General features: G+C 37.5%; 1 protein-coding gene and 1 pseudogene across 1 annotated transcript in view; one reads left to right on the forward strand and one right to left on the reverse strand.

Moving 5' to 3' along the window:
* ITFG1 (integrin alpha FG-GAP repeat containing 1) overlaps positions 1-14,591 on the reverse strand; it is a 295,251-nt gene that overhangs the window by 101,675 nt on the left and 178,985 nt on the right. The window contains exons 11-12 of the mRNA XM_032255603.1: positions 5,758-5,908; positions 3,793-3,901 (exon numbers count right to left, since the gene is read on the reverse strand). Of these exons, the coding sequence (XP_032111494.1) occupies positions 3,793-3,901; positions 5,758-5,908 (260 nt within the window). The remainder of the gene's footprint in view (positions 1-3,792; positions 3,902-5,757; positions 5,909-14,591) is intronic.
* LOC116534858 lies at positions 7,704-8,494 on the forward strand (annotated as a pseudogene).

Genomic DNA, 14,591 nt, shown 5'->3' on the forward strand with positions numbered 1-14,591 from the left:
CCTTAAATGTACACTGGCTCCAGCTTGGCCAACATGGCAAAACCTTGTCTCTACTAAAAATACAAAAAATTAGCCAGGTATGGCGGCATGTGCCTGTTATCCCGGCCACTCGGGAAGCTGAGGCATGAGAACTGCTTGAACCTGGTAGGCAGAGGGTGCAGTGAGCCGAGATCGCTCCACTGCACTACAACCTGGGCAACACAATGAGACTGTATCTCAAAAAAGTTTACTGAAGTATACTGGCAAAATTCAAATGAAAGAAGGAAAAAGCCTATAGTTATCTCATTAAACAGAAAGAAAACAATATTTTGAAAGAGAATTATTAATTTAAATTTAATGTATATTTTTGAAGCAAATCACACTTATTCTAGGTTGAAGCAAAATGGTGAGTTTTATAGGATTCCATTAAAATAATGAGAGGAAAAACACACTGTTGCTCATCATGTGTTAATTTTTCTCTGCATTTTTGGTGTAAGCATGAGAAATTATGTAAATTAGAGTTTCCAGTCACAGAGAATCCGCAAAAGATGGGTAGACTTGAGAAGCTAAGCTAGGAAAGGGCATTTCAGTCTTTTCAAGAAATGAACAATTGACTAGTTGTGTCCCTAATATCAGCAAACAGGTCAAGGTAGAAATCTGACTTTGAATTGGCGTTTCACCTATTTTGGTAGAATGCTTCCTAGAGACACAGATGGGTCAGAGGCATCAACTCTTGCTTAGGTACTAGAGAAGAGGGGAACGTTATGATTCAAGATAGCCAATCCAGGCCTCAAAAGATAGCTGGCCATTTATTTCACATAAATTTCCTGAACGCCTCCTATGTACCAGGCCCTGTGTTAGGAACCTGACAATCAAAGACAAATAAGACAGATGCTACTCTTAAATTGCTTGGATCATTATAGTATACTAGGAGTAAGAGAGATGCCAATGCCAAGGAGACAAGTAAATAAGCCTAGATTTCAGAGTGCTTGCCAAGTATTCTGAAATGGATGGAGGAAGGCGAGATTAAATGTGATATTTAAATAAATGAAGACTAAAAGTGTGCTGGTCTTTACCAAGAAGGATGATGCTCATGATCAAAGGTAAAATAATGGATTTGATTTTAATTCTTTTTTTTTGTTTCTGTGTTTTTTTTTTTTTTTTTTTTTGACAGAGCCTTGCTCTATAGCTCAGGGTGGAGTGTAGTGGCATGATCTTGGTTTACTGCAACCTCTGCCTCCCAGCCTCCAGCCTCAGCCTCCAGATTTACTAGGACTACAGTTACATGCCACCACGCCCAACTAAATTTTGTATTTTTGTAGAGACAGGGATTTCACCATGTTGGCTGGGCTATAACTCCTGACTTCAAGTGATCCACCTGCCTCAGCCTCCCAAAGTGCTGGAGGACTGATTTTCTTTTTTAGATATTTTCATCCTGTAAATATGTGACTTCTGTTTTGTTCACCTGGGAACCAAAATCTGTAGCCGCCAAATGGCTATACTGGATTTAGTAGTTTATCCCTAAGGAATAAAATCCCAAACTCTTACTCTAACATCTCTTTGTTCCAATTAACTGAGCTTGGTAATTCTAATTACATACACAATTAGGGTCAGCAAAAGTTTTAAGAATTCTTGCCTTCTTATCTAGAGGTGTCCAGTTGAAGAAGGACAGAGATAAGAAAATATACGTCAAACTACAAAATTAATAGCATACCAAATAAACCGTATATTTAAAATTTTTTAGCTTCAACATATCCAAATAGTACTTTCTTGAAAATGGCAAAAGACAGGACATGGATAATAAAAAAGTACAGAAATGATTAGATTCATGTATCAGTATTTTGTGGCTGCAGTAATAAGGAAGATGGGTGGAACTCTTAGTTCAAATAAGACTGAATTTGCTGTTTAGAAAGGAAGAATGAATGTTATATCAGTTTCATCTCTCAAAATAAATCTCAACACTAATCTGTTATTCTGTTGCTTTTCTGTATTCAGCTATTTATGCCTATTTCGAAACCATAATAAATATTTCTACGAAGTACATGTGTCATTTTGTTGACAAACAAATCAGTATGGCTCTCCTGGTGTTGGCTATTACAATAGTAATGCAAAAACAGTCACTTCTCAAACATAGTTCATGACAGAACCCTCAGTAAACTAGGAATAGGAAGAGCCTCTTTAGTATATACAGAGCATCTACCAAAAAACTCTATAGTTAATATAACATTTAAGTATGAAAGACAAAATGTTATCCCCTTAAGACTGGAAACAAGACAAGTATGTCCACTTGTCTTGGGGAGACATCACAAGTGATGGGGAGAGAGAGAGAACACTTATTCAACATAGTTAATAAAAATTCTAGCCAGCACAAGAAAAATAAAGCATATGGATTAGAAAGAAAATGATCTCTCTTTGCAGATGACAAAGTTGTCTATGCAGAAAATCCCAAGGAATCTATAAAAAATCCTTCTAGAATCAGCAAGGTCACTGTATACACAGGATCAACACACAAAAATAAATTTCATTTCCATATACTAAAATGTGTGGAAGCAAAACTTAAAAACACAATATTCTCTACAGCCATCTTAAAGAAAATAAAATACTTAAGCATGCACTCAACAAAATGTGTACAGGGTCTTTATGACGAACACAGGTGTCAGGTGGAGGACACTGCTGGCATTGGTTGCAGTGAACAAATAAGTAACACAATGAGAAAAACAGAAGTCACATTTCTCACTGCTGGGAGAGCTATCTACAAAAAGAGACAAGATTAGAAGGAACCCTGAAGTGCTCCATTTGGATTGAAAATGAAATTATAGTGATGAATTCATGGTTTTATAGTTAGTATATGCAAATATAAATAGATGTAAATATAGTTACAAATGTGTACATTTGTATGTGCATATGTGAATCCATACCTGTATTCTCTCTCCTAGCTGTGTCCATTGAGAGAATCTGGAAGAAATGACAACCCAGTAGCAACTAGCACACTGGGCAACCATTTCAGAATGTGGTTTTGAAATACTGTTCTCTACTAAAAGGAACCAAGACTCCTTGGAGAAATGTCTGATTGCAGGCTTGGGGCAAGGGAGATACAAGATGAAAAACAGAATGTCAATTGATGGAAACAGAGAATCACTATCTGACAAATGTAGAAGGTTGATTCAGGCAGTTGTCAATGTACTCTAAGGGTGCTAGGCAAAGGTCTCATAAAGAAAAGGCTATTAATGCAATATCAGAATATTGCCCCCCAAAACACTAATGAATTACAAAGGGAAAAACTGAGTTTAGAGTAGAGAAACTTGGTGATCATCAATGTGACCAGGTGAGCAAGGTTAATGTCATGGTGGGAGGACTGGTTATCATCATGTGCTTCCTGATATGATACACTAAGAAATGCACAGCATCAGCTCTACAATTCTTTGCAGTGGAATTTCTGCAAAGAATTCATGACCTAAGTTGGGTAATGAGGAAACAGTGCTATCTCAAAGAATGCAAAGCCTGGATTCTTTAAAACTGATAAGGACATGAAAAATAGGAAAAGACTGGTCCAGATTGAAGAACTCTGAAAAGATGGGACAATTAAATGCAATAGATATTTCTGGACAGAATCCTGGGCAAGAAAGAAAAAAGATTATTACTGGGACAGCTGGCAAAATCTGAATAGGGTCTATGGATATAGACAGGATGTGCTGTACTGATGTTGAACTGATCTAGAGGGTTGTACGTTGGAGCATGTCCTTGCTCTTTGGAATATGCGGAGTGATGGGGAGAGAGAGAGAGAACAAAATTAAATGTTAATACTTTACTCACCAATGACTTTAACAAAATAAGCATCTGCTTCAAAGTTATTTTTTAGTGTATGGATGGCAAAATCATTTTTTGTAAATCCTTTACTTAGGATTACAATGTCCAATATTCCCTGGAAAAAAACAAAGTAAAATGGTAAGAACAAACTATTAGCCCAACTAAAAAAAAAAAAAAAAAAAAAAGACTGTTAAAATGCATGACCTATTGTTTATAAAGTAAATGTAGCCTTATTTATTCATCCTCATGTTTAAAATAAAATCACTATTAAAATATTTGGTATATACGCACAAGTTTCAATAGTAAAATATAAATAACATGAAAAACATCTGTTATTTAGTCTCTGGAGATAATTATTAGCATTTTGGTGTTTCCTTCCAGTCAAATTTTCATGAAGTTTCAAAGACCCCTGATGTAGACTTGCCAGACCCTTTCCAACCATCAGGGGAGTACCTTTTCATCTGCCCTTGCCACCGCAGCATTTTACCATTTGCTTTCATAAAGGAGGAAGCTTTGCTAATTTTGTGGAAGGAAAAAAAACATGCTCATTTAAATTGATATTCCTCTGATTCTTTTCATGAAGTTGATCATTTATCATATTTCTAAATATGTCAGCAACTTGGGTTTTTGTAGTAAACTATGCTCTATTTTTCCAGAGTGTTTTTGGTGATATCAGTTTGTACGAGCCCTTTTATATTATGAATATTAACTATTTAACTCTTTCATAGAAAATTTATCTCCCAGATTTTGAACAATTTTAAATTTCATTATGGTTTTGATGTACAGAAATTAAAAATGGATTTGTAGTCAATTTTCTTGCTTTGTCCCCTTGTGATATTTCTGCCAATTACTTTTATGCTTGGAATCTGCTAATGAAAAGTAAAATAATGCAAGACTTGATTGCAGGAGAAACAGGGGAAAACAAGGACCTGAATAATTCATATAATTGAGAATAAGCCTCTTATAAAAAACAAAACAAAATAAAATCCAAAATGGGGTAAATGGAGACATAAATGTCCTATTGGGCATTGAACTTTTAAAAATAAATTATCTTACAAGGGTATACTGTGATACATCAATTCTGGAATTTAACACTGCTTTTTTCAGAATTTATTATTTTTCGGAGTGGTAAACTGGCATGTCACTTTAGGAAGGGGAAAACTGGGCCAGGAGTGGTGGCTCACGCCTGTAATCTCAGCACTTTGGGAGGCTGAGGCGGGCAGATCATGAGGTCAGGAGATGGCGACCATCCGGGCTAACATGGTGAAACCTCATCTCTACTAAAAATATAAAAAATTAGCTGGGCGTGGTGGTGGGCGCCTGTAGTCCCAGCTACTTAGGAGGCTGAAGCAGGAGCATCACCTGAACACGGGAGGCGGAGGTTGCAGTGAGCCGAGATCACACCACTGCACTCCAGCCTGGCAACAGAAGAAGTCTCTGTCTCAAAAAACAAACAAACAAACAAACAAACAAACAAAACAAAACAAAAATAAATAAAAGAAAAGAAAGAAAGGGGAAAACTTGAAAGCCTTTCACAAGGTAACCTGGCAACCAAAGTCACAGTCACAAGAATCTGTGGAAATAGATGCTACTCTGGTTCACAAAGATAAAAGTGAGCACTAAACTCATCCTTCTGTGATCTTGTGCAGATTCAAGGGTCTGTTACCTGTTGGCTGTAATTTTGTCTACTGCCGAACATTCAGATTTGCCAGTCTTAGAGCACGCTTTAGTGGTTTAATCCAAATATGCACAAAATGATATAAGAGAGTTTTCACATTTGAGTGTACTGATCAGCTAATGTTGTCAATAGATTTGTTCCATCTGCCATTTAACATTAAAAGGGGCTTTCCTTAATTAACTCATTTGCTTTTGTTATGCTGTCCACATTTTCTGGTCAAATGGAATGAAGTTAAAGTGTAACAAGGTGAACGGCAATTAAACTTCAAACACACAGCACAGCTCTGAACTCACATCTTCGTAAATGTCAAAGAAGGTGGCAACCATGGCATCCCTGATTTGATTTAGGTCTGTCAGCTCCCAGTAGACTTTAAACATTCGATGCGCCTCTTCACAGCTTGCATTATTACAAGGGACGTTCTCCAGTAAAAAGGCCTGCTGGTTGCTGTGTGCCAAAGGAAAGGCATTTCGTTAATATAAATATCAATGCTCTGTGGCATCGGCTCTACAATATTTCCCAGATTCAAAGGAGGTAGTAAATGGTACACAGTGAAATTATATGAAAAAAATCTCCACATTTTGTTGTTTATAGTACTGTCATTAAAAAATTGTTGGCTATCCCTTTGCAACCTTTGGCAAAATCCTCCGATTTTGTAGGCTAGTTGGTTGCTGGCTTCTCTTCTTTCCTATGGAGTTTCCAAATCCATCCCTTCTTCCTCATTTACTACTCTATAGTCATCGAACCTGAGTTCCTGGACACTGTCATTATTTGTTTAGATGTGTATTACTTTTCAATGCATATCTGCATTTTAACTGTTAAGTCTCATAAACTCAAAGCAATGAATCTGTAACAACAGAATAACTTCTAAGATTCAGATCCTCATTTGTAAGCTGTGTAATAAGAGTACTTACAGCATAGGTTGTTAAGATGAAATGAAACATTGCATGGAAAGTTACTTAGAACAACTCCCGGCATCCAGTTAGTACTCATAGTGTTTATGTTATCTTCATATTTACTATGGAGTGCAATACAATGCCATGTAAAAACATTTTCCTTAGATATAGAAATAATTTTGTAAAGTGTGATTTATGTAATCGTTCTAATTTATAGGCATTTTCCCCAAAATAAGTATATTCTTTCACTTTTCTCTATGCATATAGAAAATAATAGATGATAGGGCTTAAATTTTATTACTGTTCAATTTTTCTCTAATAATTATTTTTCATTTATTTTTCTTGAGACAGTCTCACTCTGTCACCTAGGCTGGAGTGCAGTGGTCCATCTTGGCTCACTGCAACCTCTGCTTCCTGTGCTCAAGTGATCCTGCCGCCTTAAGCCTCCTGAGTAGCTGGGACTACAGGTGCGTGCCATTATGCCCAGTTAATTTTTGTTATTTTTTGTAGAGACAGGGTTTTGCTGTGTTGCCCAGGCTAGTCTCAAACTCCTGAGCTCAAGTGATCTTCCTGTCTTGGCTTCTCAAAGTGCTGGGATTATAGGTCGAGGCACCATGCCTGCCCTCTAGTAATTATTTTAAATAAATCTGTAAATAGAGATTTCTTTTGTTCATACAAAAATATTACTGTGGATCTGGGTGAGTTTGATTATAAGAAAGGAAAATTTCTAAGTGCTTCACACAGAATGGAAACCAATGTACCAAATATTCAATTTGCATGATGTCTAGTAAATATTTGGCTTCAAACTATTTTTCCACATAAAAAATTCAAAAACAAATAGTTTACCAGAACAATTCTTTAACAAATGAAAAAAAACTCTCAGATCATAATATTTACTTGGAAAACTCTCAGGTGACTTCGTTCAAGACCTATTATAGAACAGTATTCGTCCACTAGAAAGAATAAATGATTTCTTCGTTGTCTCCTAACAATGAATTTTAAAATTCTAATTTATAAAAAGTTTTCCACATAACTTTCCCATCTCACCCTTTTAGTTAAAGAATTTTTCTAGGTATTTTACAGAGAGGCAGCACGCTTTGTTATTAGAAGATTGTATTAAAACATGAGAACATGTGATAAAAGCAGACTTTCTATAATATTCTATAATCAATGCATCCTTTGGTCAACATTTGAGTGAGCATGTATCCCTATTTCCCTTTGCAAAACTACTGCACATATTTCATTATTGTAAGTCTAGTCACAATTTCAAATATACAACAACCTACAAGAAAAACTCTTTTGCTGTCATGCAATTTAAAATGTTATCCCTTCTTTTGCCCACACTAAACATGGTGCTGGCCAGCTTGTTGGAGAGGCTGCTACTCATAAACCAGTGTAGGTTTTCTGGACTTATAGTTAATGCGGATCTGCTGGATTTGGGTCCAGGGAGTCCCAGTGATGGGCTGAGCCTGGCCATGCCCAGCTGGGAGTCTCAGAAGAGCAGATAATCAAAATGCTTCATGGAACCAACACCCTGGCCTTTAAGTTCTGCCATGGAGTCATAGTTGCAGCCAACTATAGGGCTTAAGTGAGTGCTTACATTGCCTCTAGATGGTTAAGAAGGTGACAGAGATCAACCTCTACCTGAAGCCATCATGGCTAGGGACAAAGTAGATTTTAGCTTCTGAGAATGGCTGTTGCTCAGCAATGTCAAATGTATGAGCTTTCAAATAAGGAATGCATCTCTGTAGCAGCTGCCTCCAAGCTGCTTGCCAACATGTTGCATCAGTACAAAGGCATGGGGCTGTCCATGGGCACCATGATCTGTGGCTAGGATAAGAGAGGCTCTGAACTCTGCTACATGGACACTGAAGGGAATCAGATCTCAGGGGCCACCTTCTCTGTAGGTTCTGGCTCTGTGTATGCTTATGGGGTCATGAATCAGGGCTATTCCTATTACCTAGAAAAGGAGCAGGCCTATGATCTGGCTCACGAAGTGTGCTACCAAGCCACCTGCATAGATGCCTTCTCAGGAGGTGCTGCTAACCTTTACCATGTGCAGGAGGATGGCTGGATCCAAGTCTTCAGTGACAATGCAGCTGATCTTCATGACAAGTATGAAGGATCTACCCCATGAAGGAGAGCGATGTGCCTGTTTGCACTTATTGGGTGACTGTCATTGGTAATATGTATACAGTGCTCCATCTTATCTGTAGTGGAGGGGTCTTCAACTGTATCAGTACTTTTTTTTAAAGCTCTGGAACACTGACATCTGTTACCAGTTGTTAATGAGCTGCTGCAGAGGTGCCTATTTTACTTTATTGGATGTTAACATACACTATTCACTACTTGAACTGACTGAATGAATGAATGAATAAATGGATGGATGGATGAATGAATAAAATGTCATTCTTAATTTTTTATATCAGTTGAAATATCTTAGAGCTTACTAGCTACTGTGGTCCTGTATTATGAAACAGGAGGGTTGTAACAGTTCAGTTCTTTAAAATTCTACTAAGTTCTACAAGTAGAATCCAACAACTTGTCTTTAAAAATAAAATTTGATTTAAGCTTAGGGGAGAAGAACCTTGATCCATTTGGTTTAGAAACCCTTGGGGACAAAGAGTCTTGCTTCTTTTTAGTCAATTTCTCTATGTGTTCTTGGCAATTACAACTAATATATCTTAAAATTTTTAAAACTCAAAATGATTACAAAAGCTATCATAAAATTCAACAGGGAGATTTAAAAAGTCAAAATCCTTCCTTTCCAGAAATAATCAATGTTAATAATTTGGCATGCATCTTTCTAAGCCTTCTTCTAGGCACATATAAATATGTAAATACATATATGCTTAAAAAAAACCCAATTGGGTTCTGACACATATATATTTTTCTATAATATTTTTCTTTCCACTACATTATATAGCATATGCAAGGGGGGATGGGACATAGCTTGACTGAAGACTTTTGATTCCTATATTGAAAACTCCCCCTACAAGAAAGTGTACCAATTTAAGTCTCCATTAGTAGCCTATCAAATTGGCTGTTTCTCCAGTATCATATTTTTCTAGTGGTTATTCCATTATATGGCTAAGCCATCATTCATTTTATTGTTATTGATGGTCAGGTTATCGCCAACTGTTCTCTATTACACACACACACACACACACACACACACACACACACAGAGAGAGAGAGAGAGAGAGAGGAAGGGAGAGAGAGAGAGGGAGAAATAAAGAAAGAAAGAAAAAGAGAGAAAGAAAGAAAGAAAAGAAAGAAAGAAAGAAAGAAAGAAAGAAAGAAAGAAAGAAAGAAAGAAAGAAAGAAAGAAAGAAAACGTTTTTCTTTGGGAAATTGTACAAGAAATTCCAGATGACAGTAATCTGGTCAAAAGATATGCATATTTTAAATGTCAACGGTTAAAGCCAAATGGCCCTCTGAAAAGGTATACCAATTTATATTTCCAATAATGTATGAGTGTCTTTTCATATCTTGCCAGTATTAGTAACATTGCTTCTTACTCTTGACAGCTGACGAGCTTAAAAATGACCCTATTCTTCTGATGATGACAGCAGTTCAGTACGACATTTATGTTTGTAAGTAATTCACATTTTTCCTAAGAATTGCCAATTAAAATTATGTTCTCATTGATTTTTTGGTCTCTTATTGTTACAGACTTTAGTCAATTATCTGTTAATCTCATATCCTTATTTGTAAGATGGGAGTCATAATAGTCATTACCTTCAAATGGTGTTGTAAGGGTTGAATAAGAAAATACATTGTAAAGTGTTCAGTATAGTGCCTGGTATAGCACAGTACACATTTAATAACTGCTGTTACTATTACTATTATTATTATTATTATATACTGCTGTTATTATTACCCTGTTATATTGTAAATGTTTCTTCCCAGACTTTTAAAAAAAATTTGTTTATGGTACCCTTCACTAAAAGGTTTTTAATATTTATGTAGTCATTTATGTCTATATTTTTCTTTATAGCACTATAAGAAATGTTAAAGGAAGTCTATCAGGCAGATGGAAAATGATACCAGATAACACTCTAGATCTACACAAAACAATGGACACTGAAAATGTCAAACATGCAGGCAAACAGAAAAGTTTTTTCTTATTATTTACATTTATTTAAGGACAATCAGCTGTCTAAACAAAAAACAACATAGTATGACATTAATAAGGTAGTAGATGCAAAATGTGTGATAAAAATAGCACCAGGATCAGAAGAGGAGAAATAGAAATATACTATCAAAAGGGTCTGAAACTATACATGAAGTGCGGTAATACTGTTTGAAGATAGATTAGAATAAGTTAAAGGTGTATAAACCCTAAAGTAACCACTAAAATAAAATTTATAACTAATAAGTCAAAAAAAGACAAAATAGAATCATAAAAATACCCAATTAATTTAAATGAAAGCAGAAAGAGGACAAAAACAAGAAAACACGATAGATTTTTAACTACATCAATACTGACATGAAATATAAAGGGTATAAACACACAAACTATAAGTCATATATTATCAGATTGGATTAAAAAATGAAGACTCAACTATATACTGCCTGCAAAAAAAACTACCTTCAATATAAAGATAAAAATAGGTAAAGAGGTAAAAGCAATGATAAAAGATAAATCACCCCAAGGAAGGCAAAAAGACAACCCACAAAATGGGAGAACATTTTTGCAAATTATATCTGACAAAGACTCATATCTGGAATATTCAAGAAACTCTCACAATTTAATAATAAAAGACAACCTAATTTAAAAAATGAACTAAGTATCTGAATAGACATTTTTTAAAGAAAGATATACAAAGGACTTCTCATCCAGTAGGAGAGCTATAATTTTTTTGTTTGCTTGTTTTTGTTTTCTTATGACAGAGTCTCGCTCTGTTGCCCAGGATGGAGTGTAGTGGCATGATCTCAGCTCACTGGAACCTCTGCTTCTCAAATTCAAGTAATTCTTCTGCTTCAGCCTTTGGAGTAGCTGGAATTACAGGCACCTGCCACCATGCCTGGCTAAGTTTTGTACTTTTAGTAGAGACAGGGTTTCATCATGTTGGCCAGGCTGGTCTCGAACTCCTGACTTCAAGTGATCTGCTGGCCTTGGCCTCCCAAAGTGCTGGGATTACAGGCGTGAGCCACCGTGCTCAGCTGAACAGCTGTAATTTTTAGAGATAGATAGATAACTAGTGCTCAAGACAATGTAAAGAAATTGGAAGCTCATATACTGTTGGGAGACATGTAAAATGGTACAGCAGCTTTGAAAAACTATCTAGCAGTTATTAAAGGGTTAAACATAGAGTTAAAATTTGACCCAGGATTTTATTCCTAGACATATTCCAAGGAAAATGAAAACATATGGCTACACAAAAGCTTATATGGAAAAATGTTCATAGTAGTATTATTTATAGGGGCGAAAAGGTGGAAACTATCCAAATATCTATCAACTAATAATGGATAAACAAAATGTGGTCTATCTATGTAATGGCCAAAAAAGGAATGTATTATACTAAGACATGACCGAGCCTTAAAAACATGCTAAGTGAAAGAAGCCAGTCACAAAAGACAACATATAATCGATTTATATGGAATGTTCAGAATAGGCAAATCTATAGTGATGGAAAGAAGATTAGCAGTTAGCTGGGGCTAAGGGAATTGGAGGAAATGGGGAATGACTGCCAATAGGTAAGGGTTTCATTCGGGGTTAATAAAAATGTTCTAAACTTGAAGGTGATGGTTATATAACTCTATGCATATTCTAAAAACCATTGAATTGTATACTTTAAATGGGTGAATTGCATGGCAAGTGATTATATCTCAACAAATTATTACATAGGTTAAAAAAAGATACAGCAAGTTAAGGCAAATAAAAAGAAAGCTGTAATGACTATATTAATAAGAGAGAAGGTCGACTTCAGAACAAAGAATATCACCAGAAGAGAGTCATTTCATATAAAAAAGAATCAGATTTAGAGAACGTAAGAATCCTAAATGTTTATATACCTAATAACACAACTTCAAAGTACTTGAAACAAAAACTGGAGGAACTGTGGAAGAAACAGACAAGTTCACAACTATAGTCACAGATTGAATTATGCCTGTTTTAATAGCTGATAACACTATAAAGATATAAAATCAATGAGGATTAAAAAGACTCAAACAATAATAACCAAATTCACCTGTTTGACATTTACTGACCACAACCCAGCAACACCAGAATATAAAATCTTTTAAGGTAACATGAAATATTTTTCAAGATAGAGCATTTTCTGGATCCTGAAACAAGTCTCAATAAATATAAAATAATTTAACTCACACAAAGTATTTTCTCTGATAATAACGGAATGAAATGGGAAAGCAATAACAGTTATATTTGAAAATTAGATCTGAGGATCCAAGATGACCGTTTAGGAACAGCTCAGGATTGCAGCTCCCAGTGAAAGCGCAGAGGGTGAGTGGACGCCGCGTTTTTATTGCCCACAGACGAGGAAATTCCCGGGTTGACGAGCTCCACGGTCGCCAGCGCAGCTGTTTCGCCCAGCGCGGTGGTGCCGACCGGGGCCGCTGCTTTGCCCCGCGCGGCTGCTTTGTCGGCGCCCCGGAGCCGCGGTTCTCCGTACAAAATACACCGGTCCGAGTGCCCTTTTGGCTGGCGATTGGAGCCACGGGAAGTCGCCCATTCACCGGTTCAAAAAGGGGACTGAGCAGAGAACCAGGACAGTAGATTCCAGGGCAAAAAAAAAAAAAAAGTGCCACAAACCTCAGTGCCGCTGTTTAAGCCAGCGCAGTGAGTGGCCGTAGGGGAAAACAAACAGACCCCGGCGCCTCTTCAACAGGCAACTTGAACACCAACTTAAAAAAGGCTCTGAGGCAGGGAGCCAGGCGATCAGGCTCGACTGGTCCCACCCCCACAAAAGAACAGCAACCAGAAACTCTGGATTGAGAGTTTCACAGCAAGCGCAGCTGAACCCAGGTCAGTCCAGCTCTGTGGGGGAGGGGCATCCGCCATTACCGAGGCAGCCCGCCGTTGCCAAGGCAACCCGCCATTGCTGAGGCAGCCCTCTGTTGCCAAGGCAACCCGCCACAGCAAAGAGACTCCGCCTCAACAGAGGTGGGCCACCATCGCCAAAGCAGTTCTAACTACACCCATATAAACAGGACTGCAGGGAAGTTCACTCGGCAGCAGGGCGGAGCCCACAGCAGCCCAGCAAAGCTGCTATAGGCTGACAGTGACTAGGCTGCCTCCTTGCTGGGCTGGGCAGGTCTGAAGGGAAAAAAAAAAAAAAAAAGAAGGCGGCAGCATAACGGAAACTCATAAATAAAGCCCTAAATCCCTGGGACAGAGCACCTGGGAACAAAAGGCAGTTTATGAGTTCTGCTGCAGCAGACCTAAAAGTACCTGCCCAGCAGATCTGAATGAACAACAGAGCTCACAGCTCACCATTTGAGCTCCTATAAAGAAGAGACCGTCTCCTCAAGCAGCTCCCTGACCCCAATATATCCAAAGAGACACCCCATAAAAGAGAGATCAGATTGACACTAGGCGTGTATCCTTCTGGGACAAAGATAGCAGAAGAAGAAAACTGGTAACAACCCTTACTGTTTAGCAGCTTCTGCAGGTGAACCCCAGGCAAGCAGGGCCTGGAGTGAACCTCAGCAGACCTACAGCAGAGGGGCCAGACTGTCAGAAGGAAAACCAAGAAACAGAAATAACCTCATCATCAACAAACAGAACGTCAATCTGAAAGATTTGAGACCCAATCTGAAAGCCAGCAACTACAAAGTCGACAGATGGATAAATCCTTAAAGATGGGAAGAAACCAGCGCAAAAAGGATGAAAACACCCGAAACCAGAACACCTCTCCTCCTACAAGGGATCACAACTCCTCACCAGCAAGGGAACAAGGTTGGAGGGAGAACGAGTGTGATAAAATGACAGAATCAGACTTCAGAAGGTGGGTAGTAAGAAACTTCTGTGAGCTTAAAGAACATGTTCTAACCAAACGCAAAGAAACTAAGAACCTTGAAAAAAGATTTGATGAAATGCTAACGAGAATGGACAAAATAGAAAGGAATATAAGTGAATTGGTGGAGCTGAAAAACGCAACACAAGAACTTCGTGAAGCATGCACAAGTATCAACAGCCGAATGGACCAAGCAGAAGAAAGGATATCAGAGGTCGAAGATCAACTCAATGAAATAAAACGGGAAGGCAA

This window comes from Sapajus apella, unplaced genomic scaffold (genome assembly GCF_009761245.1).
Source record: "Sapajus apella isolate SASKATOON/1434 unplaced genomic scaffold, GSC_monkey_1.0 scaffold90, whole genome shotgun sequence".
Taxonomy (NCBI): Eukaryota; Metazoa; Chordata; class Mammalia; order Primates; family Cebidae; genus Sapajus; species Sapajus apella.